The following is a 27,374-nucleotide window of genomic DNA, read 5'->3' on the forward strand; positions in this document are numbered from 1 at the left end:
TTGTTGCCTATCCTGATTTCTCCCCACTGAGAAGAGGGGAAAATCCAAAAGCAAAACCTTGGGATAGGGGGGAATCTTCCCTGGGGCCCTAAAATGCTGTGGTGGGATGGCCAAGGAAGGGGGACCACAGTGTGGGCATTGCAGGGAGAGGGGTTGGAGGATGGGATATGGCTGTGGGATAGGGGTGCAGTAGGGACTGGGAATGCAATTTGGGGATCTGGAAGGAATGGGGGATGGGTGATGGATGCATGGAAAGGATGAGGGATGTGGGATGACTGGTGCTGGATGGGGATGTGGCAGGGGATGGAGGATGGGGGATGTGAGATAGGGACCAGGGCTGCTGGATGAAGGGTGTAGGATGGGGGATGCAGGACAGAGATGTGGCAGGGATGCAGGATGGGAACATGGCAGAACCAAGGGATGCAGGACATTGGATGTGGGATGGCGACTGGGTAGGAACCAAGGATGCAGAATGGAGGTGTGATGGGGATGGGGGATGGAGGATGGGGACTCGGTATGGAGCAGGGATGAGGGGTGCAGGATAGAGGTGTGGCAGCTGGTGCAGGATGGAGCATGTGGAATGGAGATGGGATAAGGACCAGGAATGCGGGATAGAGGATGCGGGAAGGGGGTGTGTCGGGGGATGGAGGATGGGGACGCGGTGGGGACCAGTAGTGCAGGACGAGAACTTCAGGACGGGGGTGTGGCAGGAGATGCGGGGCGCACGATGAGGGACGCGGGACGGGGACAGGTCAAGGACGAGGGTGCAGGATGGGGACAGAAGGTGGGGCCGGTGCTGCGGCCGTGCCGAGCCGTGCCGGCGGCTCCCCCGCCCCGGTGTCGGCGCGCAGGTGCGGCGGGCGCGGCGGAGGCCCCGCCCCGGCCCTCCCGCCGGTGCCGCCCGGTGCCGCCCCGCGGCCGCACTCGCCGGCGGCGCCTCCCCGTGCGCACCGCACCGCTCCGCACCGCGCCCGCTCCCCCCGGCGCTGCGGCAGCATGCGGGGCTGCGGCGGGCGCCGCGCCCTGCTGGCCCTGCTGGCCCTGCTCCTGCCCGCCGCCGCCGCCGGCCCCGGGCCCGCCGCCGGCCCCGCCACCGGCCCCGGGCCCGCCGCGGCGGCGGAGAGCCCCGGCAATTTCATGGAGGACGAGCAGTGGCTCTCGTCCATCTCCCAGTACGGCGGCAGGATCAAGCACTGGAACCGCTTCCGAGACGTGAGTCCGCGCCGGCAGCGGGACGGGGGGGACGGGACGCGCTGCCGGGCACCGGGAGCCCCCTCCCCGCGCTCCCCGCCCGCCGCTGCGGCTGCCGCAGCGCGACCCTCCCCGGCCTCGGCCCCATGGCGGGCGCCCGGGGATGCTCGGCGGTGCCCGCATCCCGCCGCGGCCGTGGGCGGCTCTCGGCCCCGGTACCCGGGGGATGCTCCGCGGCCCCGGTACCCGGGGGATGCTCACCGGCTCCGGCAGCGCCGCCGCCTCCCTGCCCGACGCCAAAGCTGCGTGGCTTATGCCAGTGCCTCCCTGGCCAGGGCTTGATGCCAAAGCGACTCTCTCCGGTGAGCGGGGGTGCTGTCCCCTGCAACCTCTCCCCGTGCCCCACATGGGGGTGCAGGCAGGGCCCGCCCGCCCGTGGCGGGGGTGCGCCGTGGCCTGAAACCCTCGGTGACAGCGCAGCCCGTGTCAGGAGACGAGCATCCCCCGGGACTGAGTTCCCCCGAGCCCCCGGCGTGTCTCCGGAGCCTCGCGCGGTGCCGCAGCCGGGGCCGGCGCTGCCTCCGCGGGGTGGTGACCCCTGGGGATGTGGGGGACGCGAGGCAGGGAGGATGAGGACGCAGGCACTGCTGGAGGAGCGCTGGCACACCGGGCTCGGGATCGTGTCACCCCTCGGTGTTACACAGCCCTTGCGAACAGCCTCGATGGCATTTAGCTGCAGCCCTTAATATTATGGGGCAGTCGGGGTTTTTCCTGGGCTCCTTTTACACCTCCTGCTCGTGTCCTCCGGGGTGGGGGACACGGTGCTGCACCCCATCCTGGGGAGACCCAGGGCACCTGCAGCAGCCGGGCGGGGAGGGGGCACACCCGGAGCCGGCCCCCCCCAGCCTGAGCCAGCCCCTGTGGTCTTTGTTCAGCTGCACACTCGGGTTCACCTTGGCAGCGGGGAGGGGATGGATGGATGGATGGATGGATGGATGGATGGATGGATGGATGGATGGATGGATGGATGGCAGCAAGGGAGATGTGCCCACCGCAGGGCAGAGCAGGGGGCACCACCCTCGAAATGAACCAGTTGGGGGGCAGAGCACGGGTGAGGGTGCAAAGGTGTAAATTCCTCCCCTGGAGACCCTTCCCGCAGCATCCCCGCTGGCCGACGCCAGCCCTGGGCACCTGGCACCTCGGATGGCTGCGGGTGCTCGAGGGGAGCACTTGTGGACGTGCTCCCCTGGCACTGAGCGTCCCCGGGGGGGTTCGGGGCCGAGGGGGGATGCCCATCCCCAGCACACGTGGGGCCCACCCTGGCGTGGCACGGCTGCCGCGCTGGGGGGGCTGCAGCCCTCCTGGCGGTTAGCTTGGATTAATAAGCAAATCCATGGATTTGTGGGGTTTTCACTGAGCAGCGCCTGTGGGGGGATGCACGGGGAGGAGGCCGGCGGCCGCGGCGAGACCCGCGCCGCAGGGAGCTGCCGGGCGCCGCAGTGTTACCAATCACGGCACGGGAACGCGGCTATCGATTGCGGTGCAAACACCGCCGTGCTGGAGCGAGACGTCCCCTCCAGAGCTGCCTCCCGTGCCGCTGCTTCCCGCTGCCATCCCAAACCCTGCCTACCCTCCCCAGGGCGGCGGGGATGCTCCTGCCTTATCGCAGAGCTCAGCCCGGAGCATCCCGTGGGGAGGGTGATGCTGCCTGCTGGCAGGGTTTGAGTCCCTGCTGCTCCCCCACACGTCCGGGATGCTTTCGGGGTCCTCTGGGAGCAGTTCTGCCTCCCCGGGCAGTGACATCCATCTTGGCCCACTCCTTCTGGGCTCACGATTGAAGAGCCAGGGTGGCAGCACCGTGGGGATCCCCTGAGGTCCTCACTGGGCTCCCAAGGGCTTCCTCCACCCGATGCTATTTCAATCCCCATTCCCTGGCTTTCCCAGCTGGCTGATGGGGGAAGGCTTTATCCTGTGAAAAGCTCTCCAGGATTACAGGTCTAGAGCCAGAGATGGGGAGCACGTTGGTGGTCGGTGCCAGTCGTACCCAGGGCTGGTGGCGAGAGCTTTGGGCACCAGAAGGTCGGGGTGCCCCGCCGGCACAGGGTGCCTGTGGCTGTGGGTTGGGGACGGGAGCGGGGCTTTGGGTGTCCCAGACCTGACGGTGGCCACTCTCTCTCTCTTCTTTTGTCGGTGCCGGCTGGGCCGTCTCACTGCCGTGCCGCCAGGAGGTGGAGGTGAGCCTCGAGGGGCTCGTGGGGGGAGGCTGCCCCCCGTCCCTGCTCCGGGGTGCCCAGGGGTGTGTGCGGCGGGACCCTCTCCGGTCCGGTGGCCCCGAGCCGGGGGATGGCACGCCTGGCCCGGTGTCACCTTTCCCGCCACCTGCACTCATGCAGGCTCTCCCCAATTCGCAGGATGACTACATCAAGAGCTGGGAGGACAACCAGCCCGGGGATGAAGGTACCGCTGGGATGGGTTTGGGATGGAGCGCAGTGGGCTCGCTGCCAGCCTGTATGGCGGGACGGACGGGGGCTGGGTCGCACTCTCTGCTTGCACCCCCCGGGCTTTTCCCTTCCGGCTCGGAGCGGTGCTGGGGTCGGTGCGAGCCGGGAAGCAGCAGCTGGTGCCGGGGCGGCCGCCCAGCTGCAGCCTGAATGGCGCTTTGTGCCGGGCCGGCTGGCGGCCAGCGCTGCCGGGCTCCCCTGGGGCGTCCCCGCCTGCCCCAGCGCCTCTCTGCCCCCAGCCCTGGACACCACCAAGGACCCCTGCCAGAAGGTGAAGTGCAGCCGGCACAAGGTGTGCGTGGCGCAGGGCTACCAGCGCGCCATGTGCATCAGCCGCAAGAAGCTGGAGCACAGGTAGGAGCGGGGCCGGGGCAGGGGCCGGGCGGGAGGAAGGGGGGCCCGGGCGGGCGCTCAGCATCCTCTCGCCCCGTGCAGGATCAAGCCGCTGGGCCCCAAGGCGCACGGCGGCTGCAAGCCCTGCCACGCCGCCCCGGTGGCTGCCGTCTGCGGCTCCGACGGCCACACCTACAGCTCGGCGGTAAGGACGGCGGCTCCGCCGCGGGGACGGGGCCCCGGGTCCCCCCCGTGTTCCCCCGCCGACGTCCCGCTGCCGCCCCGCAGTGCAAGCTGGAGCAGCAGGCGTGCCTGGCCAGCAAGCAGCTGACGGTGCGGTGCGAGGGGCAGTGCCCCTGCCCGACCCCGCACAGCCCTGCCGGCGACAGCAAACAAGGTGAGCGGGGTGCAGGGCGCCGGGGGACCGTCCCCGAGCTCTGCCCGGCCTGACGCTGCCCCGCTGGACCCCCCAGAACTGTGCACCGGGCAGGATCTGGCCGACCTGGGTGACCGGCTGCGCGACTGGTTCCAGCTGCTGCGGGAGAACGCCAAGCAGAACGGCTCCGGAGGGCTCCCCGCCAGCCCCACCTCCGGTACCTGTCCCTGCCACACGGGGAGGGGACGTGGGCTGCTGTCCCCGGGGGGGCCGGGCAGCCACGGGCTTCATCCTGCCCCGCAGCGCTGGAGAGGAGCGTGGCAGCCACCTGCAAGGAGGCGGTGGGGTGGATGTTCGCCCGGCTGGACACCAGCGGGGACCTCTTCCTGGAGGCGGCCGAGCTGGCCGCCATCAACCTGGACAAGTACGAGGTGTGCATCCGCGCCTTCTTCAACTCCTGCGACACCTCCAAGGACGGCCGCGTCTCCGCCCCCGAGTGGTGCTTCTGCTTCTGGAGGGAAAGTGCGTCAGGACAGGGGGAGATGGCGCTGGGGGGCCGGGGGATGGACACCGCGGGGTCAGGAGGGTGGGGGATCTGTGTCCTGAGGGGTGCATGCCATGGGCTGGGGAATCCGTGCTGTGGGATTGGCGTTGTACCTCGTGGGGTTGTGGGGGATCCATCCCATGCTGTGGGACTGGGGGATAGGATGTACATCACGGGGGGATGTACATCGTGGGGTCATGGGCAGTCCTTGCTGTGGGTTTGGGGTGGCTCTGGGCTGTTTGCCTTAGGGGGAGAGTTACACCACAAGGTTTGTGGGGGCTGGAAACCATGCGGGGATGCATGCTGTGGGTCATGGGGATGCACATCTTGGGTGAAGGGGGATGTGCATCATGGGGGATGTACTCCATGGGGCCAGGGTGGGTGCACACCATGGGGATGCACACCCTGGGGAATGCACTCCGTGGGGGAAGGTGGAGTTCTGGGGGATGCACACCACAGGGATGAATGCTGTGGGTTTGGGGGCGCACTCTGTGTGGGGTGAGGGGTTGCCCGCCCTGGGGGGCTGCATGCCTGCCCTAAGAGCAGCGTGTGGCTATGCTGCAGAGCCGCCCTGTCTCAGGGAGCTGGAGAAGATCCAGATCCAAGAAGCGACCAAAAAAAAGCTGGGTGAGTGGGGCAGCCCGGGGCCCTTTCCCCCAGCAGTGCCCGCGCAGCCAGGCCGGGATGAGGATGGGGACCTGCCTGGGGGGCTCTGGCACTGCACGTGTTTGGGGGGGTGGGGGCCATCGCTTCCCTGCAGGCACCTTCATTCCCAGCTGCGATGAGGACGGCTACTACCGGCGGGCACAGTGCGAGCCGGGCGGCGGCGAGTGCTGGTGCGTGGACCAGCACGGGGCCGAGCTGACGGGCACCCGCGGGCACGGCAGCCCCGACTGCGGTGAGAGCTGCGGGGAACCCCGCCTGGGGACGGGACTGCAGCCCGGGACCGCCCCTGAACCTCTGCCCCTCGGCCCTCCAGATGAAGCAACGGGGTTTTCGGGCGACTTCGGGAGCAGCGTGGGCTGGGAGGACGAGGAGGAGAAGGAGCCGGAGGAGGCGGGCGAGGAAGGCGAGGAAGAGGAGGGCGAAGCAGGCGAGGGCGACGACGGCGGCTACATCTGGTAGAGGAGCAGGAGAGCCCGGTGGGCGGCACGGCCGGGAGGCAGCCCCCCAGCTGGGGGTCCCCGTGACGCCCCCGCTGCCGGTGTGGCATGGGGTGGGTGCTCCCCCCTCCGGTCCCGTGTGGGACGGGGCAAAGGGGCGCTCGCCCGGGGAGGGGGCGAGCGGGGCGGGGGGCCGCTCTTATGCGAATTTGAGCTTTTTTTTTTTTTTTTTTTTTTTTTGGGTAGAGCCTTGTAGGCCTAGTGTGCTGCTGCGTGGTCTTCAACCGGGCAAATGGCGCTAATAAAAGTGGGAAAAAAAAGGAAAAAACAAAAAAAAAAAACCCCAACAAACCCCCTTATAGATAAGCTGCCCCCCCCCTTCCTCCCCGCATCCCCCCTCATGTTGTGCTTGCGTGGCTGCCCCGGCCCCCGGCGTTGTGTAGCGGCTGTGAAATAAATACCCCGTGCTGTGTCAAACACTGGCCCGCCCGTTCCTCCCCCTGGCACCGCCCCGGCCCTGCAGGGCTGTCCCGGGGAGGGGGTGCTGCGAGCGGGCACCGCGGGGCTGGGGAGCAGGTTGGGGTGGGAGTGCCCCCGGTTTGGTTCCTGCACTCTGCCGCCATGAAGCTGGAACTGGCCTCCCTCCCCGGGGACGTGTCCCCTCCTCTGCTCCTGACCCTCTCCATGACCCCACACCTTCCCTTTCCACGGGGTCCAGAGCCACGGCAGGACTCGGAACTGCCCTCCCTCCTCATGCTTTACCCCAGCCCCAAACAAGACCCCAACCCAATCCTACCCCTGACCCAGAATATCCCTTACAGGACCAACCTGCCCCCCAGAACCCACCCCGTGCCCTAGTGAGGGCCTCAACACCCCACAGCAGCCACTCAGCACACCAGGTCCTCAACTCACAGCATTTATGGCCCCAGGGAGAAAACAAAACAATAATACAGACCCCAAACCTCCCCAGTTTGGAGTTGTCAGAGGTTGTCAAAGGCACTGAGCCGCGTCCCCAGCCCCGGGGTCCCCACGCCCCACCGGCTCTGCAGAGTCCAAGCGCTCGGGCCCCGCACCACCGGGGCTGCAGAGGGGATATCCCACCCCTGGCACCTCGGTCCCTGCCACAAGTCCCCCAGGAGGGGGGTCAGAGCTTGCTGGAGGGTCCTGGCTGCTGCTGGAGCTGCCAAGCCGCCCTCACGCCCTCAGCCGCCCGGTTGAGCCCGGCGAAGGCGGCGGGGTCGCCGGTGCGGCGGTAGCGCGCCACGAGGGGCTGCAGGACGCTGATGGGGATGCAGAAGTTGAGGTGGGGGTAGGTGGCTCCCGCACCGGTGTCCCGCGTGTTGCTGGCCACGATGCCTGGAAGGGAGGGAGCGACACCCAGGTCACCGGGTCCGGCCGGGGGACGCCCATGGGACCCCGCCAGGTACCCACGGGGACACCCCCGGCTCACCCATGAGGCAGCCGCTGCGGGAGGAGACGAGGGGGCCGCCGCTGGAGCCGCCGTGGACGGCGCAGGTGGTTTGCAGCATGACGGGGCGCCCGGCCACCGCCACCACGGCCGAGAGGATCCCTGCGGTCACCGAGGGGCCGCACGCCCGCCCCAGCGCCCCGAAGCTCACCACGCTCACCTCTTCTCCTGGCACGGGAGAGGCAGCAGGTGGGGGCAAGGGGGCGAGGCAGCCCCCACCCGACAGCCCGTGTGCCCCCGGGGCGTACCTGGCAGGAAGGTGCTGGCCAGGCACGGCGGGACAAAGCCCGGCACGCTCTCCTCCAGCTCCACCACGGCCACGTCGAAGGGGGACGACTCCTCGGTGGCAAACAGCACGCGTCCCCGGAGCACGGCGGCGTCCCTAAGGACACGGTTAACGAGATGTCACGGCGGGGGACACGCAGGGTCGCGGGGTTAAGGCCGGGGTGGGGGGGCACAGCCGCACTCACTGGCCGGGGCCGGCTGCCGGCGTCACACGGAGCGGGGCTCTGGCCTCCACGACGTGCCGGCAGGTGAGGAGCATCCTCGGTGCCAGCAGCACCCCGGAGCCCCAGGTGGCCCCGCACTCCACCAGCGCCGTCCAGCCCAGCGGGTCCCGCCCGCTGCTGGCCGGCACCGCGGCCACCCAGGCCGGCACCGGCGGCACGGCGATGCCGGCTTCGCCCAGGACAGCGGCGCTGCTGCGCAGGATGGCGGCGAGGGAGCAGAGCAGCGTGAGCCCGACCCACTCGGCGCCCTTCCAGCACAGGGAGGCGGCGATCACGGCCACCACGCGCGGCCCGTCGGGCGAGGGCACGAAGGCGGCGCCGCCCTCGGTGCCGGGCAGGCAGCGGGCGTCGGTGAGCACCAGGGCGTTCTCCTCGCCCGCCAGGTTGCTGACCACCCCCCGGCTCAGCGTGTTAAGGAAGAGCTCGGGGCACAGGTCTCCGAAGGGGGACCCGCAGGCCAGCAGCGCCTGCCCCTTGCGCAGGCAGCCGGCGCTGGCCCGCGCCGCCCAGCCGCCCTCGGCCGCGTCCAGCCCGGGCACCCGCAGCCAGGCGAACCAGGGCAGCGCCCGCGGGTCGGTGCCCGCCGCCGCCTCCTCGGCCCCGAACCGCCAGCGCTCCGCCCGCCCGAGGCCGCGCTCCAGCGCCCGCCGGAACGGCGCGCACGGCACCAGCGCCAGCAGCCGCGCCCCGAGCTCCCGCAGCCCGCCGCCCTCGCCGCCCAGCACCACGCTGAGCCGCGGGCACGGCCGGAGCGCGGCGGGCGGCAGCGCGGCGGACCGCGCCCAGGCGGCGGGGCCGGCGCGCAGGAACGGGGCGAAGACGGCGGCGTGGCACAGCACCAGCGCGGGGCGGCGGCTCAGCACCAGCCCGCTGCCGCCGCCGCCATCGCCGCCGCCCGCGCCCCGCACCCGCACCGCGCAGCACGGCGGCGCCGCCGCCATCGCCGCCACGGCCGCGCCCCGCCCCCGGGCCCGCCCCGCGCCCCCATTGGCTGCGGCCCCGCGCCGCGCCCTCCCTATTGGCCGGGGCGGGGCGCGCACGTGGCGGGCACGCCCCCGCGGGGCCCTCACGGGGGTTCCGGGGCCCGGCCCGGCCCCGCTTCCCGGGAGCCCCGGGCCAGGGCCGCCCCCGGGCCGCTTCCCGGGACACCAGGGATGCCCGCCGCGGAGCCCCCCCTCGACCCCTGCTTCCCTGGGAGAAGCGGGACCGGCGGCCTGCAGCCGCCCGTCGGCCCAGCCCTGCCCTTCGGGGCACCGGCACAGGCCCCCCCTTCCCCGGGACCCTCGGCCCGGACACCCCACGGCCACGCTCGCTTCCCACCTCACCCGCAGCACGAACGAGTACCAAACCTTTATTTCCTACAGAGGTACAGGGACCGGGAGAATCCGTTTGGGAGAGCTAAAATCCCCCAGATACTGGGAGTCAGAGCCGAAGCCCCCCGACCCCGTTGCTCCCCCAGCCCCTCCAGGCTGTCTGGGCTCGGTGTGGGTTCGTCACACCAAGAGCAAAGCCCCTGCAAGCCATGAGCTCTCCCTGCTTGCCAGCCCGAAGGCAAGCTGCTCTTCCATCCTGCCTCAGTTTCCCTCTCTGGCTGCACCATGCAGGTCACAGACCCATGGAATCATGGAACAAATATTCTGATTGGAAGCGACAAGGATGAATCCAGCTCCTGGCCCTGCACAGGACAGCCCCAAGAATCCCATCCTGTGCCTGAGAGCATTGTCCAAACGCTTCTGGAACTCTGTGGCTGGTGTTCTGATGGCCCCAAGGCCCAGCAAACACCAAGCCAGACTGAGGCTCGTTGCCCCTTCAGAGGAGAAAGACATGTCTTTATTGAACTGAAAATGAGTGCCAGACAGCAATGAAACTTCAGACAAAAAAAAAAAAAGTCCGTTGAGAGTATAAAAGAAACCAGTTTAGTCTACATTAATCACCTCATGATATGCAAATGTCAAACACTTCCATGCTACAACCACCAAAACAGCTCCGTGGTTCTTACTGTGATGGTGAGGCCAGAGGAGCCTCAGTGGAGGGTCTGGCCTGAGGGGGAACCAGGCAGCCCCTTCCCACTGCACACCACCCCAACACCTGCACCAGGTGCTCCTCCCCACCTAGGAAAAAAAAACAACCAAAAAAATCCCTGTAAACTAAAGAAGCTGGGATTGCACACCTCAGTCCCAACGGCACCTCGCCGTCGTCGGTCAGCGTGACACAGCACAGCCACCCTACAGCTCAGTTAAGCCCAAATGCTATGTTTATTGAGGACTTCTAATATCGTGATACCTTGGTTCAGTAATTTGTGAAATACCTAAATACCGTTAAATATATTTTTAAAAAACCCTAAACCAGACTCTGGACTAAACAAGATGAACGTTAAACTAAAAAGTTAGAAGGGACGCCATTTACATTAACACTTTCTTTAAAAAATATAATTGCTTTTTTCCTTTTTTGTTTGTTTGTTTTTGAAGTCAATTAACCACAGTGGTGAGACGTGCTCTCTTTTTCAGCTGTTACACTGCTGCAGCGTGCAGAGTTTTGCCTTCCCAGGCTGGAGCAGCCCCGCTGTCACCCAACTGGGCAGGGACAACTCAGGAGCGGCGCCGCCTCCCCGCCGCGCGGAAAAGAGCGGTGTCACCACTGTGCCATAAGGGCAGCTGGAAACCAGGAGTCTCTTGGACAACGCCAGGAAAGCCTTCCATGTTCTAATAGAAAAGTCCATAGGAAGCTGAAGTGAACAGGATCAGTCCAGAGGAGTAAAACTCTCGTGTCCGTGCCGGCGTCAGTCGATGTACTGCGATAGCCAGCGGAAGCCCTCGCCGTAGCCTTGCCTCTTGAGCACGCTGCACATGAACACCTCCATGGGGCGCGCATTCAGGTCCTTCAGTGGCACGTTTCCCTGGGGAAATCCAAGCAGGAGTCACAACTGCACCCCTGGTGCCCTCGGGGAAGTGCCCAGCGAGCCACGGCCATGAAGGGGAGCTCCTCTTGCAGGCCCTTTGTGCGTGCGCTGCACTTTGGACAATCCCAGCAGCCTCAAAACTTGCCCAGAGGTTTGGGTTGGCAGGGACCTTAAAGATCCCATCATTCCACCCCACTGCCTGGTCCCACTATTCCAGGCTGCTCCAGGTCCTGTCCAGCCTGGCACTGAACACTTCCAGGGATGGGGCAGCCACAGCTTCTCTGGGCAACCTGTGCCAGGGCCTGCCCACCCTCACAGGGAAGAATCTCTTCCCAATTTCCCACCTGAACCTGCCCTCTGGCAATGGGAAGCCAGTCCCTCTTGTCCCACCACTCCATGGCTTTTAAACAGTCTCATTATTATCACTGATTCACCTTGACCAATTAGAGGAGTAATCCCCATCCATCCCAAGGGGATCAGGGCTCAGTGTCCAAGGAAGCAGGCAGGCTCTGCCCTGCCCGTGGCAAGGCAAGTCTGGATGGCTCCCTACCTTCCCTGTGGTCTGTCCGTAGAGCCCGAAGATCTCCCGCAGTTTCTCCTCGCTGATGGCCTCTGGTCTGTCGATTTTGTTTCCCAGGATAAGGATTGGCACGTTGGATATTGTCTCGTCTGTCATTAACGCCTGCGTGCAAGAGCCAACAAGAGTTGAGCAGAGAGGTGCAAAAAGGAGTCATTGCCTGAAGGAAATGGTTTTGTTTGAGCTCTGGGACCAACAAGGGATCGTTTCTGGGGCTTCCACACTCCTGTGGAAGACTCACAGCATCCCTGAGGCTGGAAAATCCCTGCCAGCCCATGGAGTCCCACCTTGTCCCCAGCCCAGAGCACTGAGTGCCACCTCCAGCCCTTCCTGGGACACCTCCAAAGTTCCCTGGGCAGCCCCTGCCAAGGCCTGAGCACCCTTTCCATACAGAAATTCCTGCTGCTGTCCAAGCTGAGCCTCCCCTGAACCCAAGCGACCGACCCAGAGCAAGGACATCCAGGCTCCTCCAGCTCTGGGAGAGATGGCTGCTGTTCACAATTTAGCTGATCAGAGGTCTTGGAGAAGGGACAGAAGGGAAGTGTGTTTACATTAAGCTCCACTTTGGATTCCATAAGCCGTGAGTGATCTGCACAGTCCACCAGGAAGACAATCCCATTGATGGCAGGCAGGTAGTTCTTCCAGACCCGGCGAGCTGGAAAACACAAGGGACAAACACGGCCCTGTGAAATCTCCACACAGGGCAAAATCCACCAAGCCTCAGCAACCATGGCTGCCTTTTTAGCCAGGCTTTCTTCCTCCCAATAGTTTTGTGTATAAAAGGGCAAAAAAACTGTGTTTAAAACTTCTAGAAAGCGCCAGCAATTATCCAAACTAAATTATATCTGAGTCCTCCACAGCTAAAAATACTTCAGGCAGCAGGGCAAGAACTGGCAGCATTTCCTTCCAAGCAATCCTACAGCCAGGAGGTTGCTTCCACGTGTTGTTCCATAAATAAATCCAGGCAACAAATAATTAGGCACTGCTAATTGCTGACACTGGTCAGGATCAAATTTTTCATCATTTTTTTCCTTACCTTGTTCATGTCCACCCAGATCAAAAGTCGTGAAGGTCATTCCAGCAATTGTCAGCTCCTCTGATGCTGAAATGGGAAACACAGGTGGGATTCAGGAAAACAAGGAAGTTGTGACAGATAGAATTTCTTGGCTATCACACACGCTCCCCCAACAAGGAATTCCCTGAACTTCCTATGGAATTCAGGAGCACGTTCCCAAAATCATGAGCAGCAGAAAATAATTCCTCCTGCTTCCCACTGAAGCTTTTTAACCTGCAATTATTATCCTTTATTAGGCTTTTCATTAGGAAAATCTTCCCTTTCTATTAACTGAGCCACACCAGTTGCTGGGCATTTCTAGAGAGGAAAACAGAGATGCACTTCAGCTTGGGGAACCCCAGTGCAGCTCGAGTTTTGAGATCTTCAAATCCCCCAGGCAGAGCTTCTTCCTACACCGTGCCCCCACAATTCCAGAGTGAGAGCCATGCCAGGAGGCCTTTCCCAGGGACACTTACTGGGATGTAGCGTGGGGACGTGCTGGCCCAGCCTGTCATCTTTGAGCATGTGCAGCAGAGTGGTTTTCCCTGCATTATCCAAGCCCAGGAACACCAGCTTTCCAGACTTCTTGTACAAACCTGCCAGGAGAAGGAAGAAAGCAAGAGGAAAACTCCAGCGGGCTCAGCCGGAGCGCCACGCTGCTTTTTTTGGGGGAAGGCCTTTCCCAGAGCTCTGCTGCCACCTGTGCACACTTCCAGGGAAAACACACACAGCTCAAACAGCCTTTTTCCAAGGCATGTTTACAGCAAGGGACATTTCCTAAGCTCCTGCTCCCCTCAGCGTTCCATTCTTTCCCCCATCCCAGCAGCAGAGGACAGCGTGCAGCAGAGCATTATGGCTCAATCTGTCCCCTCCAAAGATGTGAAAATTGAACAGACTCAAAAAGACAGCAGCCAGGAAAAAGTGCAAAGCAGTGAGTTGTTTTCTTGGCATAAAATGATTTTTGTCGTGTCTGCCAGAGGAAAGCTCCCAGAGGTTTCCAACGGGACCTTTTCTCACCCTGTCCCTCTCATCCTCTCCCTTCAAGAGGGGATCAGGAGAATGGGCACCCCATCCTCCAGCAAGGTTTTCCAGCAGAATCCAGGACTCTGGAAGGAGGATGAGGAGGATGGGGTGCCCTCCCTGGCGAGGCAGCACCTCTGCCTGGGGCCAGAGAGGCTTCCAAAGGGGAAAAGAAACCCCTGAGTGGGAGCCCAATGCCCCAAATACTCCCAAAGTTTCTCTGCAGCAGTGTAAAAGCCCCTTTATTGATACAGAGCTTCCTCAGCAGACTTTGCACCGGCCAGAGCTGCTGCACACCGCCTCAACCCCCGGCTTTTATGGGATGCTGAACACGGGAGAAGCCAAACCCACCCAGAGGGGGCTGCCGAGGCATTACCTAGGAACTGCAAGACGCTGCTGAAGCCGTTGTAGAGCCATTCGAAGATGAAAGACATCTCTGAAAACAAAATGCCTGCGAGGGACAGAACCCAAACCCCGAGTTACAAAGGGTGGGTGCCCAAAGGCAGCCGCGGTCAGGGGGTCCGGGACGGGGCTTCGGGGATACCGGGGACGGGAGGGCTCGGGCCAAGAGGAACGGGGGTGAAGGACGCAGGGGATGAGGGGCACCGGGCTGAGGGGCACCGGGGTGAGGGGCACCGGCCTCAAGGGCGGGCGGCGCGGCCTGGCCCCCGCCCCGCCCCCGCTCTGCCTGCGTGTCACCCCCCGCGCCGCCGCCGCCCCTCTCCCGGGCCCGCCAGGGGCCCGCCGCCCCGCTGAGCGCCCCGCCGGGCCCAGCCGGCCCGCACGGCCGCCGCCACCGCTCACCCCCGGCTGCTCCCGGGCCGCCGCCGCCACCGAGTCCCGTCCGCGGCCGCCGCCAGCGCCCCGCCGGAAACACGTCAGCGCGCGCCCCGCCCGCTTCCGGCCCCGCTGGCCCCGCGCGCCGGGGGCTGCGGCGGGCGGCACCGGGAGGCCGCGGGTTCGAGACCGGCCCGGGGCGGGAGGGACGCGGTGCGGGGCTGCTCCAGGGAGCTCCCGGCTGGACACGAGCGGGGATTTCTGCGTGGAAAGGGCGGTGAGACACTGAGGGGGCAGGGACCAGCCCCGGAGCTCTCGGCAGCGAGGTGGGGAACCGGCCACAGCGTGGACTGCATCATCGCTGAGGGCTTTTCCTCAAACCTCTGTGGTTCTGGCCCCCGCCCCTGGCATCCTCTGATTTTGTGACCGCTCCGCTCCAGGGAGGGAAAGGAGAGTGTGAAAAATGCGTATTTTATAACTGGCTTTTCGCAAATATTCAAATGAATATTATATGTGTTGTGTTAGGAAGTGATGCTGTATTAATTCTCTTTAGTAGTGTGTTAAATACAGTTTTAGGTTATAACATAATGTTAAAATAGAAACTGTGTTATCTAAGATATTTTTTTTAAAGATAGGACTTGCACTGAGCTAGCAGCCACAGAACACCTGAATCTTTGAGAGAAAGAGAATTTATTGCTCCATTATCAGCAGAAATGAACTTCTTCCTGCCTCACTCAGCCCTGAAGACTCAATCAGGACTCAGAGGAAGAAGCTGACACTGCCCAGCCAGAATCCTGTGTGTGAATGGAATTGATGCATCATGGATGAGCTGTATGAATGTGCAACAGGCTGCTGCTTTTAAGGGTCAATCCTCTGTTAACGTGGGGCCTTTTTCGGGCTTATTTTGCCCAGAAAGAGGCACCCAGACTGTCCCTATTGTCTCGTATTGTCCTAAATCCTAATCATCCAAATTTTTGTTACTCTAATTATATTGCTATTTTTATAACCATGTTATTACTATTCAACTTTTAAAATTTTAAAAACAAGTTATTGGTGTTTTTCACAGAGAGGGAGCCCCACAGCACTGGGTTTCAGTAGTTTTTTATTTCTAGCATCCATACACATCCCAGGTGATTGATCTGTCACGACTTAGAGCACGCCACATGACCGTGCACAAAGCAGGGTGTTTGGATTTTATAAATTATTTCTTCCAGCCTCCACCAGGCCTCAGCAGACACGTCACTGCTAGGTATGGAATTCTAATCAGCAAAGTTACAGGCAAGGTCTTGTGGCTGACACTGAAGCTATTTTTCTGCTCTGTTCCTGCGTGTGGCAGCTCCTCGGTGGGAAGGACACAGCTGTCTCTCCACCATCCTCAGCACTTAGTTCTTCTGGTAGTAGAACCATTTGTCAACTGTGTGGGGCAGAGAAAAGGAGGGGGTTAGTCCCCTGTGAGCCACCCAGTTATTAAGTAGTGACGTGGCAGTGTGTGTGTCAGCTCAGGGGCTTCCTCTGCTCCTGGCAACAGCTCCTCAGCACAGCAAACAGGTTCTGGCACTACCCTGTTCACGTCAGCCTTACTCATTAGGAGCATCCATGACTTGGTGCAGGTGAGGACAGCAAGCCAGGCTTCCCTCTGGGCTCAGCTCTCTCAGGGAGGCAAAGCCTCCAGCTCCCATGCCCAGATGGGAGACACACATTTTTAATAAAATAACAAACCTCCACGAGTTTATTCCCCATGAAGGGACTGCAAGCGTCAGCCCAGCTCCTCTTTCTGCTCCCAACACCACCCTCAGCTTGCCCTTGGGGCTTGCCCTGGCTGCAGCACCACCCAGGTGGAGTTCAGCCCCTGGTTTTCCCAAGGACAGCTCCTCTGAGGAAGCCCCTGCTGGGTGCTGGGCTCTCAGGGGGGGTTTGGGGCTCACCTTCGGGCGGGATGGGGCTGGCAGCTTGACACGGCGGCGCCTGAAACGAGAAGGGTGTCATCAGGGACCAGAGGTGCTCCTCACTCTCCACACAGCATTCAGGGCTGCACAAATCTTTCCTGAGCACCATCTGAGCCCCTGTGGCAGCTGCTCAGCTCTGGGGGAACAACTGAGCTCCCGTGCAGCGTGCTGTCACTCCTGGAGCCTCCTCATTCCGGGGATGCCCGAGGGGCTCTGCTCCAGGGCCATCTGACTCCCAGCACAAGCAGTTCCTACTCCAGACCCTTCACAGGTGCAGGCAGCTGCTTTTTTTTTTTAACCTACAACGTTGGTTTAAAAAATATGGGGGAATAGAGGCATGAAGGGCCCCCTGAGAACTCCTCTGAGGAGCTTCCACTGGTATTCAGCAACCAAAACCAGAAAGTCTGGTGACACGTGCTCCATGAGGGCTTTCAAAAACCTCATTGAGACCCCCAATTGGGGTACCAGCACTTTAGAAAAAACCACAGTGGTTTTAAAGGTCTCTCCAAGACTACAGAGACACTCAGGTTTCTAGTTATGGAAGAGAGGCAAGATTTACATTTTGATTTTCCTGTCCCCTCCCTCTAAGCCCTTTCAGGTTGCCAACAGCAGTGCTCTTCAAGTCTAGGGAGACCCAATTAATTCCTGAGGCTGGATAGGAGAACTACACCAGGAATGTCAAGCTCTTCATTCTGAAGCTGCAAAATCCCTGGGGAATTAGACTCTCTTTTCTCAGAGGGAGACCTGCACTGTGAAGCTCTTAGAAGCCCAAACATGAAAACCTTCTCAGAACAGCTGACAGCCAAGCTACAGCTCAGAAATTCAGCCCTCCACTCAACCTCCATTTGGGATTCCATCTCTTGGGTGACTAAGGGCAGGGAGAAGCCTCTGGGGAAATGTCTGATAGGCTCCACATCCATCCTGTTTAACCAGAAGCAGGTGTTCAGCCACCCAAAACACAGACAGGACAGTCCACCACACAAACTGCAGTGTTTTCCCTGACAATAAACACCAGGATCTGGCCACTCAAACTGGTACTTACTGCCTCCACAGTAGCTTTTGCACAGTCTTGACTGCAGCAGAAGGGGCTGTCAGACACTGTCAGGTTGGTGCTGGAAGACATTGGGCACCAGGAGCATTAAATAATGGAACAGTAAGGGTCTCAGCTGCCAGGTGCAGGGGAAGGCCTGGGGGGCAGCCAGCAGCTAACAGAAAGCATGGCACCCCTCAGGAAGGGATGTTTTGGAGTTTTGAATTTAGGGAAGAGAAAGGGGCACGTTGGCACAAGCATTAACCTACCAGTTGATCTCCCCTCCATCAGTTTTCTTTGTTATTAAAGCTTTCCAGTGTTCGTGGGTGCTTTTGATGACATCCAGGGCAAAATCCTGAAGTTGGAGAGGAGAACAAACATCATGTCACGTGGAAGCACCAGACCACCTTCTCCACACCATCACTCACAAGGAGCTGATTTAAGGCAGGGGCTGGAAGAAACCTCCTCCTCTCCAGTGCTTTTTCAGGAAGAGCAGAAACTCCCAGCACACAACAGCTGCAACAACCAGGATTGTGCAGCAGAATTGTTTTGTTTTCAAGATGGGAGGATCTGCCAAGGTCACAGAGCGAGCTTGGGGCCAAAAGAAACCGAACACAGTCTCGGGCCAGTGCTCCATTCTAGAAGCACCTCCACCCTGCTGCTCCTCCCACTCGGTTTGTCTCCAGCAGCTGCTGATCCAGGCCTGTCCAGGAGCTCTCTCCACTCCAGGCAAACAATTCAGACCAGCAGGAAGAGACACGCAGCTGAGCTGGCTTTACAACTGCTTAGAAATGAATTTGTTTCCAGGCAGATCAACCTCTTCCCTTAAGAAGGAGCAATGTATGCTCAAGCATTAACCTGTCAGCTGGAGAAGGAAACACACACAGTTCATTGTTGGTGTGAACACTGGCAGTTAAACTCCTGAGTCTGATCCCAAACCGAGCCAAATAAAACACTGCAGAGCACGTCTGAGGTTCTTTACCCTGATTTTCCAGTTTCCTTGATGGGCTTCACCCATCCTGAGGGGCAGCAAGGTGTTCCAGCCTGACCAACCTAGTGCTGTGCTACAGCCAAAGGGGACAAGTCCTTCATCACTTCCATTTCCTTTCCCAGAGCCCTGGGAGTTGAGTCCCCTCTCCAAACCCCTCATGGCACTCCAGGAAGGGCAGGAGTGAGGGCACCAAAGCAGGATTTCACCTGCTCAGGAGCAGTAATTTATCTGATCCAACCCAGAGAAGAGGCAGAGTGCTGCCAAGGCAGAGCCTTACTCACAGGGTGTGAGGGAACACTTCATGCCTGAAGGAAGAAGTGTTTCAACTCCTCAGTTAAGTTTAACTTGCACCAGGTTGCAGTGGAACAAAGCCAATGGGTAAGGGAGGCAAAGGGTGATGTCAAGCTGCCTTTGCTCCAGAGCTGGAGCAAATAAACCTGGTGTTTTCCACCTGGTTCTGACAGGAAGGCTCCCAGCCCTCAAGTGATCCCACATGAAAAAAATAATCAACAGCACCACGGTGATAACCCCAGGCATTTTTTTTTTCTGGTATTCCTGCACTCACTAGGCTGGAAAATCCAGCAGGATGAACTGAAATCAACTCTCAGCACCCCCATAAAAATCCATTCTCTCAGCAGCTCACTCATGTCCCCACCCAGCCTGAGCTCAGATTTGGGACCAGGTGGCTCTGTGCACAGAAAGGTGATCCTACCTTGCCCTTAAATTCCCCATTAAAGGCAAACTGGTTCTCTGGCTTTCCATCAGGTACTTTGTATCTTCTGAACCAGTCCACCGTAGCTTCCAAGTATCCAGGCTTCATCCTTCTGACATCCTCGATGTCTGGCAGGGGACAGGGGGTTTGTTAGCCAGAAACAGTAACAGAATGCAGTGAATTACAGAAATTTTGCGGCTCTGCTGAGGTGTGCTGGGCTGTGCCTCTTTCAGCCCCTCCCCAAGCAGCCTTAGCAACATTTCAGACAGGTTCCTTGGAGACCCAGTGAGTATCTCCTCAGGGAAGTTGGTGTTTCATCCCCAGCTGTGTATCCTGAGTGTCCCCAGGAGCGTGGACACACTGGATTGGGGTTTGGGGGACAATCCCTTTCCTTGCACTGCCCTTGGAACGCCAGGCTGTGCAGAGGATCGGCCACAAACAGCAGTGAAATATTTTGCCCCAGGACTGTCCTTGCAGCATCACACCTGACTGCCAGCAGTGCACAGAAGGAGCAAGCCCTGTGCCCAGCTCCTGCAGGCTCCCAGGGGAGGAAGGGAAGCACTGACCCCGCTCCTCCTCCCAGAACTCACCGTTGTAGCTGGCTGCTTCAGGATCCTCAACGTTGATAGCAATGACCTTCCAGTCTGTCTCTCCCTCATCAATCAGAGCCAGAGTGCCCAGCACCTTCACTTGGATGACTTCTCCCCTGGAGCAGACCTGCAAGGACAAAGGCCCTGCTGTCCATCCTGCTGCACCCAAGCAGGGCACACGACAGGAGGCTGTGCAGGGCTCAGCCAGCAGCCAGCCACCATGAAATTAGCTCTGGCTGCCAGCAGCTCATCAGCCCTGCCTCATCTCAGCAACCAGCTCCAGAGGCAGCAGGGGGAAACAGCAGATTGTTAAGGGAGGGGAGGTGGGAAATGAATAATGTCCCTGGATAATTGGCTTTGGAGACATTAATTACACGTTTCAGGAGTCGTTGAGGATGCCTTACCTTGCTTCCAATCTCGCACACATCAATGGGATCGTTGTCTCCACAGCAACCAGTGTTTTCATCCTTGTGACCTGGGTCTTCCCAAGTCTGAAAAACAAACCCCAAACCAACAGCAAAATCAGCCACACACAAGAATAAGAACTCAGAGGTTTAAAGAGGCAGTAAAACGCAGGTTTATTTCGGGCTTGCAGTCGCCCAGAATAAACAGAGGATGGCCCACTTCACACCTGCTGCCAGCTCAGGTATTTGGGCTAGAGTTTCCCTAGGGGCTGGGAAGTTTGAATTCAAGTTAAAAGGTTTCATCTTCCACAAGGCAAGCAGCCCCCTCCTACCCCCACAAACCCCCTCCCAACAACTTTCCAGACTTCCTCCTCTGTCCCACAGCTGCGTGAAGGTGAAGTTCACATCTATAAAGGGCAATTGCTGATTTGGCTCCCTGCCTGTTCCTCTCCCTATTCATTCCTTAGCAGAGGTTTCCTGAACTCCAGATAGCAGTCCAGCAGAGATGGAAGACAGACAGGGTGTATTGTTTCCCTTCAGTTAAACAATTAAAGACACTGTTAACCCTGGAGAAGTGATAAGAGACCCCAAGAACAAGAGCTGTTTGAAACACCCTCCTGATCGGGAGTGAAAAGCACTCCATGCCCACTTCCATCATTAGGAACACGTACTCCTGAGGGGGTTGAGGTATAAAAAGGAATGTTTTTCCCAAAGTTCTGTGTACCAGGACAAGCCCAGTGTAGTCAGGACCTGTGATGGATCCAGAGTGTTCAGGAAGATGTTCTGACACCTGGGTGGTGCTGTGGGGCCACAAACACTATCACACTTCTCTACCAGGAAGTGTTAAGCTCTTGATGCATAAACACCTTTGATCCACGAAGACATGACAGAGCAAAGGCTTCAAAAGGCACAACTGTGCACAAAGAAACAGGCACCAGAATTCATTCAAGCAGGAAACAACTCAACCTGTTAAGCCACGTGGGGGAAACACTCTGACATGTGCTACTGTCAAGAGCACAAATACCAAATTACCAAATTCAGAGTGTCTGCCTGTGATCTGACACTGACAGCTCATTTCTCTGCAGGAAACCCCAGCCTTGGAGAACATCAGAGGCAAACAGCCTTGTTTGAAGTCCCTCTTTATCTGGCAGTCCCCAGCCACTGAAGAGCATGTGTCCAGATGTCACTATCGTGGTGCCACCTTGCCAGCTGTTTCTGGGAAAGCACATCTGTGCAGTGCTGGGCATTGGCAAGAAGAGTGTCCCATAAAGATTCAGCCTAAATCCTGCACCCTCAGGATAAAGCCCTGTGCTCTGCCAGGCAGGAACTGAAGGCACTGCATGTCATGGGGCTGATGACAGCTCCCTTCAGCCACAGAAGGACCTGCCAGCTCCTGCCCAGCCAAGCTCCCAGCAGCTGAGGATCAGCAGCAGCAGCTCATCCTCAGGGAGCTGGTTGAAACATCAGATAGAACGCTAAAACTTGGCATTTCTGCTTAAAAACATCCCTGTTTTCCTGACAGGTTCTCTCCCTCAGCAGGACAACATATCCAGCTGCAAACAGCACGCTCCAGACCAGACTCTCTGCTGACCTTTTTGCTCATTATACATCACAGGCACCCTCCCTCCCCACCAGGAGGGATGAGCCACTGGGATAAACCATACTACCTGTGGGATGGCACCATAATTCCAGATGTAGCCCTTGTGGGGAAACACGTTGGCTACAAAGCGCAGCTTCCCCTTCTTCACATCTTGCTTAATTGGGTTTAAGGGTTCCTTTGTGGAAATCTGAAAGAAAAGTTATAAACAAATAAATATAGAATATAATAATCAAAATATAGTTATAATAGGAATTTATAGTATATTATATTACATTACATTATATTATATTGCATTGCATTATATTATATTGCATTATATTGCATTATATTATATTTTAAATTATCATAATATACTATACTATTATAGCATAGTATATGTTTAATTATAATATTATATATATACTATATATAGTTATATACTATTATATACTATATGTAATAGTATATCTTTAATTATTCTATCATAATATAAAATTATTTATATTATTGCAATCATTACTATCATTTATTACTATATTACTATTATATTATATCATATCCCATTATATCACATCATATTATATTTATTATATTGTATAGTATTATATTATATTATATTATATTATATTATATTATATTATATTATATTATATTATATTATATTATATTATATTATATTATATTATATTATATTATATTATATTATATTATATTATATTATATTATATTATAGTATATTTTTAATTATTATAATTTAATATATATACTATTATATACTATATGTAATAGTATATATTTAATTATTATATTATAGCATTAGATTATTAATATTACTATAATATTACTATAATTTATTACTAGGTTACTATTCTATTCTATTAATATACTATACTATTATAGCATAGTATATGCTTAATTATTATAATATTATATATACTATATATAATTATATACTATTATATACTATATGTAATAGTATATATTTAATAATTCTATCATAATAATATAATGATAATAATAAATTATTTATATTATTGCAATTATTACTATCATTTATTACTATATTACTATTATATTATATCATATCCCATTATATCACATCATATTATATTGTATAGTATTATATTATAGTATAGTATATTTTTAATTATTATAATTTATATACTATTTTATACTATATGTAATAGTATATATTTAATTATTATAATATAGCATTATATCATTAATATTACTATAATATTACTATAATTTATTACTAGGTTACTATTATATTATATTATATTATATTATATTATATTATATTATATTATATTATATTATATTAATATAGTTATAAATAAATCCCTCTGCTTTACCCTTTATCAATATAAAAGTAATTTTTTTTAGTGGAACTGACAAGCCAAGAGACCAGGAGATGATGCTGATGCCAGCTGCAGATACTGGACACCTCCTGTTGCATTGCCATCCCTTGGAATATGGTTTCCAGCAGACTTGCAAGTCTTGGAATCCCATGGGGTTTAGAGCCATAAAATCCAGCTTTAACCAGGGCATTCCAACATCTGCAACCTCAGCCTCCACAGCAGACCTCCAGCACCAAGCAGGTACTGAGAGAAGCTAGAAACCACCCTGATCCTGGAGGTGGGATTGAGGAGGGACTGGCAAAGCCAAGGATTAGGATGGAGCTGTAATGCAGTTACCTCCATTTTAGCATTTGTCCACCGAGGCACCTCCACGACCATGTTGAACACATTCTGAAGAAAGCAAAAGAGAGTGAGTGGGAGGGAGTCTTTTAAACTAGGGAACACATACAAGTGAGCACAAAAACCAGACAGTTCACCTGAAACCATGGGATTTTTCTGCTGGGTTTTTAAGTGCTAATTTTGAGACTTTTGATAAAAAAGTCCTGTAACCCAGACAGTCACACATCATCACTCCAAGCTGAATCCCACAAAAGACAAGACCAACAGGACAAACCATCTGTTTAACAGTGTGGGTATCTATGTACTGCCCTGAATGAGTGAGACCATCACTCCCAAGTATTCTAGCCACAATGTAGGGAAGGATGCCCTTTCTCCTGTAAGAGCAGACCTTGCTAGCAGATTGGTGTGAGGATGAAAACGTGGGGGAGAAATGCAGAACCAGGTGTCACTGGATCTTGTTTGCAGGTGACACTTGAAAACATCTCCTGTTGATCCAGCTGGGCTGAGTTCAATGTCACCTCCTCTCCAAGAAAACAGACTTTTCCACACCTGAACCTTAACATCTGCTGTTTGAAGAGATTATGGCTTTTTAGTTAAAAAGTCAGACCTTGCTCCCTGGCCTGGGCAAGGTTTCTAATCCCCACCTTAAGCAGCATTAGCATGGCAAAGTCCCTGGAACCTGTATTGCCCCATAATTGGATTGATATTGTGCAACAAGCGCTGTTACATCACTGACTTTGCCCACACCCTTCCCCAGCAGAGCTTTATTACAACCCCTTAATTAGCAGGGGGTCACTGCTCATTTGCATTTGGCACGCAGAAAGGCACAGGACTGGGTTTATTCCTAACTCCAGGGAAGGGATGAGGCAACTGGAACAGGCTGGGCTGGGAGCTTATGGCTTTGCAGGCAGGGAAGGATGACTTGGGGCTGCATCTTTGTAAGGACTGATGCTCCCCCGTGGTCCAGCTTGGCCAGAGACACACAGACAGCAGCTCAAGGTCATCCCTTTGCAATGACACAGGCCAACACAGCCAAGCCTGAGCCTGAAAAAAACACCTTGCAATCCTCTCAGCGTCTTAGGAGTCTGAGGATAAAGATCAAGGAGCCCAGACTGAGTGGGACAACCTTTTGCTCTGAGCTGGGCCCTGTATTGCAGCTGGCAGCCCACCTTGCTGAGTGCTGGGTAAAACCTCAGTGCTGAGGCACTGCAGCCTCAGAGAGAGCCCCAAGGGAGCAGCATTATTGTGCAACTTCAGGGACTGTGACCTTCAGCTATTGGGAGTTTTTTTCCTCTGAATGACTTGGCACAGAGGTGCTGGCAGCAGCACTGCCTGCCTGAGGGCACACCAGTTTCCCCTGTTAAGCACTACCAGGTCAAGGAACTCCCCCCTCACCTCTGTACTCACTCCCCTACTCCTTCCTCCCCTCTTCTGCAGGCATTATCTGGATTTTCCTTGACTGGGTTAGCTGCACTGGGAACTGCTTCCCTACTGAGCCACTGCTGAGTCCTTGATGACCACAATCCATCTTTTCTGCTCTGTGAAGGCAAAAGCCACTACACACTCCCCAGAGCACCTCAGGTAGCTGCATCACCTTCACCTCAGCAGCTCAATCAAATGCTTTTTGGAGGTTCATCTCTCAGCTTTTTTTCCTTTTTCCTTTCCCAGAACCACTCCCCACCTCTGAATTTCAGCTCTAACAAGCAGTAGCTGCTCCACTACATTTCCCAAGCTGCACAGCTTTATATTCAGAGAAAAGAACAAGCTACAACAGTAAAGGAAACAACCAGAGAGCCCGAGGCACCACTGAAAATACATTAAAAGCAAACTGAAACACAACCATTTTGATTTCCTGAAGCTGGGGCGTTTTTTTACTCAGAACAGCCTAATTTGACTAACCACTGGCTGCTAGAAGGATGTGAAAGCCCTGCAGCACTGCAAGGAGCAGGCAAGAGGTCCCAGGAGATGCTCCAGCAGGAATTTAACCTGCTCATCTTCACCCTCTGTTCTTTGTCAGATTATACTGCAGGCCATACTGCAGCCAAACCCCAAGCCTGAAACACCAAGCAGCACCCATAGAAATGGGGGTAGACATTACAAAAAAAAGCAGTTTTCTGCTTAGCTAGCCCAAAATGCCTGCATGGGTGAGCTCAAGCCAACCACTCACATCTCTGACGCAGAAAATGGGAATGAGATCATCCATTCTCTTCTCCTGGGTGGCTCCAGCCGAGGCCAGGATGGAGAGAAACCCATTCCTTGGAGGGTGAGCCTGCCCCAGCTGTCTCAGGCTGCAGACTCCCTGATCCTCTGGGTGTTCCCAGATCCCCTGGACCCCGGGATGTTCTCAGATCCCCATGTCCCTTGGATGCTCCAGGACCCCTGATCCCGTGTGTGTTCCCAGATCCCCTAAACCCCTGTATGTTCCCAGATCCCCTGGTCCCTTAGATGTTCCAGGACCCCTGGTCTCCTCTGTGTTCCCAGATCCCCTGGTCCCCAGGATGTTTCAGGACCCCCTGATCTCCTGGATGTTTCAGGACCCTTGTGGGTTCCCAGATCCCCTGGTCCCCAGGATGTTCCCAGATCCCCTGGTCCCCCATGTGTTCCCAGATCCCCGGATCCTTTGGATGTTTCAGAACCCCCTGATCTCCTGGATGTTCCAGCACCCCTTATCCCCTGTGTGTTCCCTGATCCCCTGGTCCCTTGTAAGGCCCCTGATCCCCTGTGAGTTCCTAGATCCCATGGACCCCGGGATGTTCCCAGATCCCCTGGTCTCTTGGATGCTCCCAGATCCCCTGATTCCCTGTGTGTTCCCTGATTCCCTGAGTGTTCCCAGATCCCCTGATTTCCTGTGTGATCCCAGATTCCCTGATCCCCTGTGTGTTCCCTGATCCCCATGCCCCCTGTGTGTTCCCTGATCCCCTGGGCCAGATTCCCAGATCCCCTGTGTGTTCCCAGATCCTGTGTGTTCCCAGATCTCCATGTCCCCTGTGTGTTCCCTGATCCCTTGGATGTTCCCAGATCCCCCGATCCCTTGGATGTTCCCAGATCCCCTGATCCCCTGAGATGTTCCCTGCTCCCCTGGACCTTGGGATGTTCCCAGATCCCCTGATCCTCTGTGTGTTCCCTGATCCCCCGATCCCTTGGATGTTCCCAGATCCCCTGATCCCTGTGTGTTCCCAGATTCCCTGTGTGTTCCCCGATCCCCTGATCCCCTGTGTGTTCCCAGATCCCCAGGTCCCCTGTGTGTTCCCTGATCCCCTGGACCCTGGGATGTTCCCAGATCCCCCGATCCCCTGTGTGTTCCCCGATCCCCCGATCCCCTGTGTGTTCCCAGATCCCCCGATCCCTTGGATGTTCCCAGATCCCCTGATCCCCTGTGTGCTCCCTGATCCCCTGTGTGCTCCCCGATCCCCTGTGCGTTCCCAGATCCCCCGATCCCTTGGATGTTCCAAGATCTCCCGGATGTTTCAGGACTCCCCGATGCCCTGCGTGTTCCAGGACCTCCCCTTACCTTCCCGGCGTCCGCGTAGATGGGGATATCGTGGAAGGGGGAGATGTACCGCCCGGCGGCATCCTCTGCAAGGCAAGGGGGGCGAGCCCGCTCAGACACGGCGGGGACACCCCGGCGGCTCGCACCCGAGCGGGCTCAGGCGAGGGCCGGCGGGGTGCGGAGGGGCAGGAGGGGCCGGGGGAGGCGGCGGGGCGGCACTCACTGAAGAAGAGCCGGTACTCGGGGCTGTGGGGCCCGGCGCGCTCCTCCACGCCGTACCCCGACATCGCCGCGCACGCGCCCGCGCTCGCCGCCGCCGCCGCCGGGGGTGTGTGCGGGGCGCACAGTGCGCATGCGCCGCCCGCCCCGCGCCCCGCCCGCCCCGCGCCACGCGGCGCCGCCGGGAATGGTGCGGCCCGGCCGGGAATGGTTCTTCCTGATTGGGAATGGTTCTGCCCGGTTGGGAATGGTCCGGCCCGCCTGGGAATGGTCATTCCTGGTTGGGAATGGGTCTGCCCGGCTGGGAATGGTCCTGCCCGGCTGGGAATGGTTCTTCTTGGCTTGGAATGGTTCTTCCTGG

At 57.2% G+C, this 27,374-nt stretch overlaps 4 protein-coding genes across 4 annotated transcripts; 1 reads left to right on the forward strand and 3 right to left on the reverse strand.

Moving 5' to 3' along the window:
- Positions 1-993: 993 nt before the first annotated feature.
- On the forward strand, positions 994-6,497 carry SPOCK2 (SPARC (osteonectin), cwcv and kazal like domains proteoglycan 2). The gene is made up of 10 exons (XM_084210207.1): positions 994-1,212; positions 3,603-3,648; positions 3,932-4,046; positions 4,128-4,230; positions 4,314-4,422; positions 4,499-4,618; positions 4,705-4,923; positions 5,510-5,572; positions 5,706-5,843; positions 5,925-6,497. The coding sequence occupies exons 1-10, from the start codon at positions 997-999 to the stop codon at positions 6,068-6,070; spliced, it is 1,275 nt and encodes a 424-aa protein (XP_084066333.1). The 5' UTR covers positions 994-996; the 3' UTR covers positions 6,071-6,497.
- A 483-nt stretch (positions 6,498-6,980) lies between these two features.
- TYSND1 (trypsin like peroxisomal matrix peptidase 1) lies at positions 6,981-8,966 on the reverse strand (the record flags this gene model as incomplete). Its single annotated transcript, XM_084210067.1, has 4 exons — positions 6,981-7,404; positions 7,499-7,684; positions 7,765-7,898; positions 7,987-8,966. 4 exons carry the CDS (start codon positions 8,964-8,966, stop codon positions 7,193-7,195), a joined length of 1,512 nt encoding a protein of 503 aa, XP_084066193.1. The 3' UTR covers positions 6,981-7,192.
- Positions 8,967-10,257: 1,291 nt separating this feature from the next.
- Positions 10,258-14,448, reverse strand: SAR1A (secretion associated Ras related GTPase 1A). The gene is made up of 7 exons (XM_084210253.1): positions 14,380-14,448; positions 13,952-14,026; positions 13,032-13,151; positions 12,538-12,603; positions 12,053-12,156; positions 11,475-11,606; positions 10,258-10,921 (listed from the first exon to the last, which is right to left on the reverse strand). The coding sequence occupies exons 2-7, from the start codon at positions 14,007-14,009 to the stop codon at positions 10,805-10,807; spliced, it is 597 nt and encodes a 198-aa protein (XP_084066379.1). The 5' UTR covers positions 14,010-14,026; positions 14,380-14,448; the 3' UTR covers positions 10,258-10,804.
- Positions 14,449-15,442: 994 nt separating this feature from the next.
- Positions 15,443-27,128, reverse strand: PPA1 (inorganic pyrophosphatase 1). The gene is made up of 11 exons (XM_084210652.1): positions 27,018-27,128; positions 26,816-26,880; positions 23,302-23,355; positions 21,693-21,812; positions 20,026-20,112; positions 19,622-19,748; positions 19,032-19,159; positions 17,598-17,683; positions 17,341-17,410; positions 16,278-16,317; positions 15,443-15,766 (listed from the first exon to the last, which is right to left on the reverse strand). Exons 1-11 carry the CDS (start codon positions 27,079-27,081, stop codon positions 15,735-15,737), a joined length of 873 nt encoding a protein of 290 aa, XP_084066778.1. The 5' UTR covers positions 27,082-27,128; the 3' UTR covers positions 15,443-15,734.
- Positions 27,129-27,374: the final 246 nt, after the last annotated feature.

This window comes from Fringilla coelebs (genome assembly GCF_963513975.1).
Source record: "Fringilla coelebs genome assembly, chromosome: 8".
Classification (NCBI taxonomy): domain Eukaryota; kingdom Metazoa; phylum Chordata; class Aves; order Passeriformes; family Fringillidae; genus Fringilla; species Fringilla coelebs.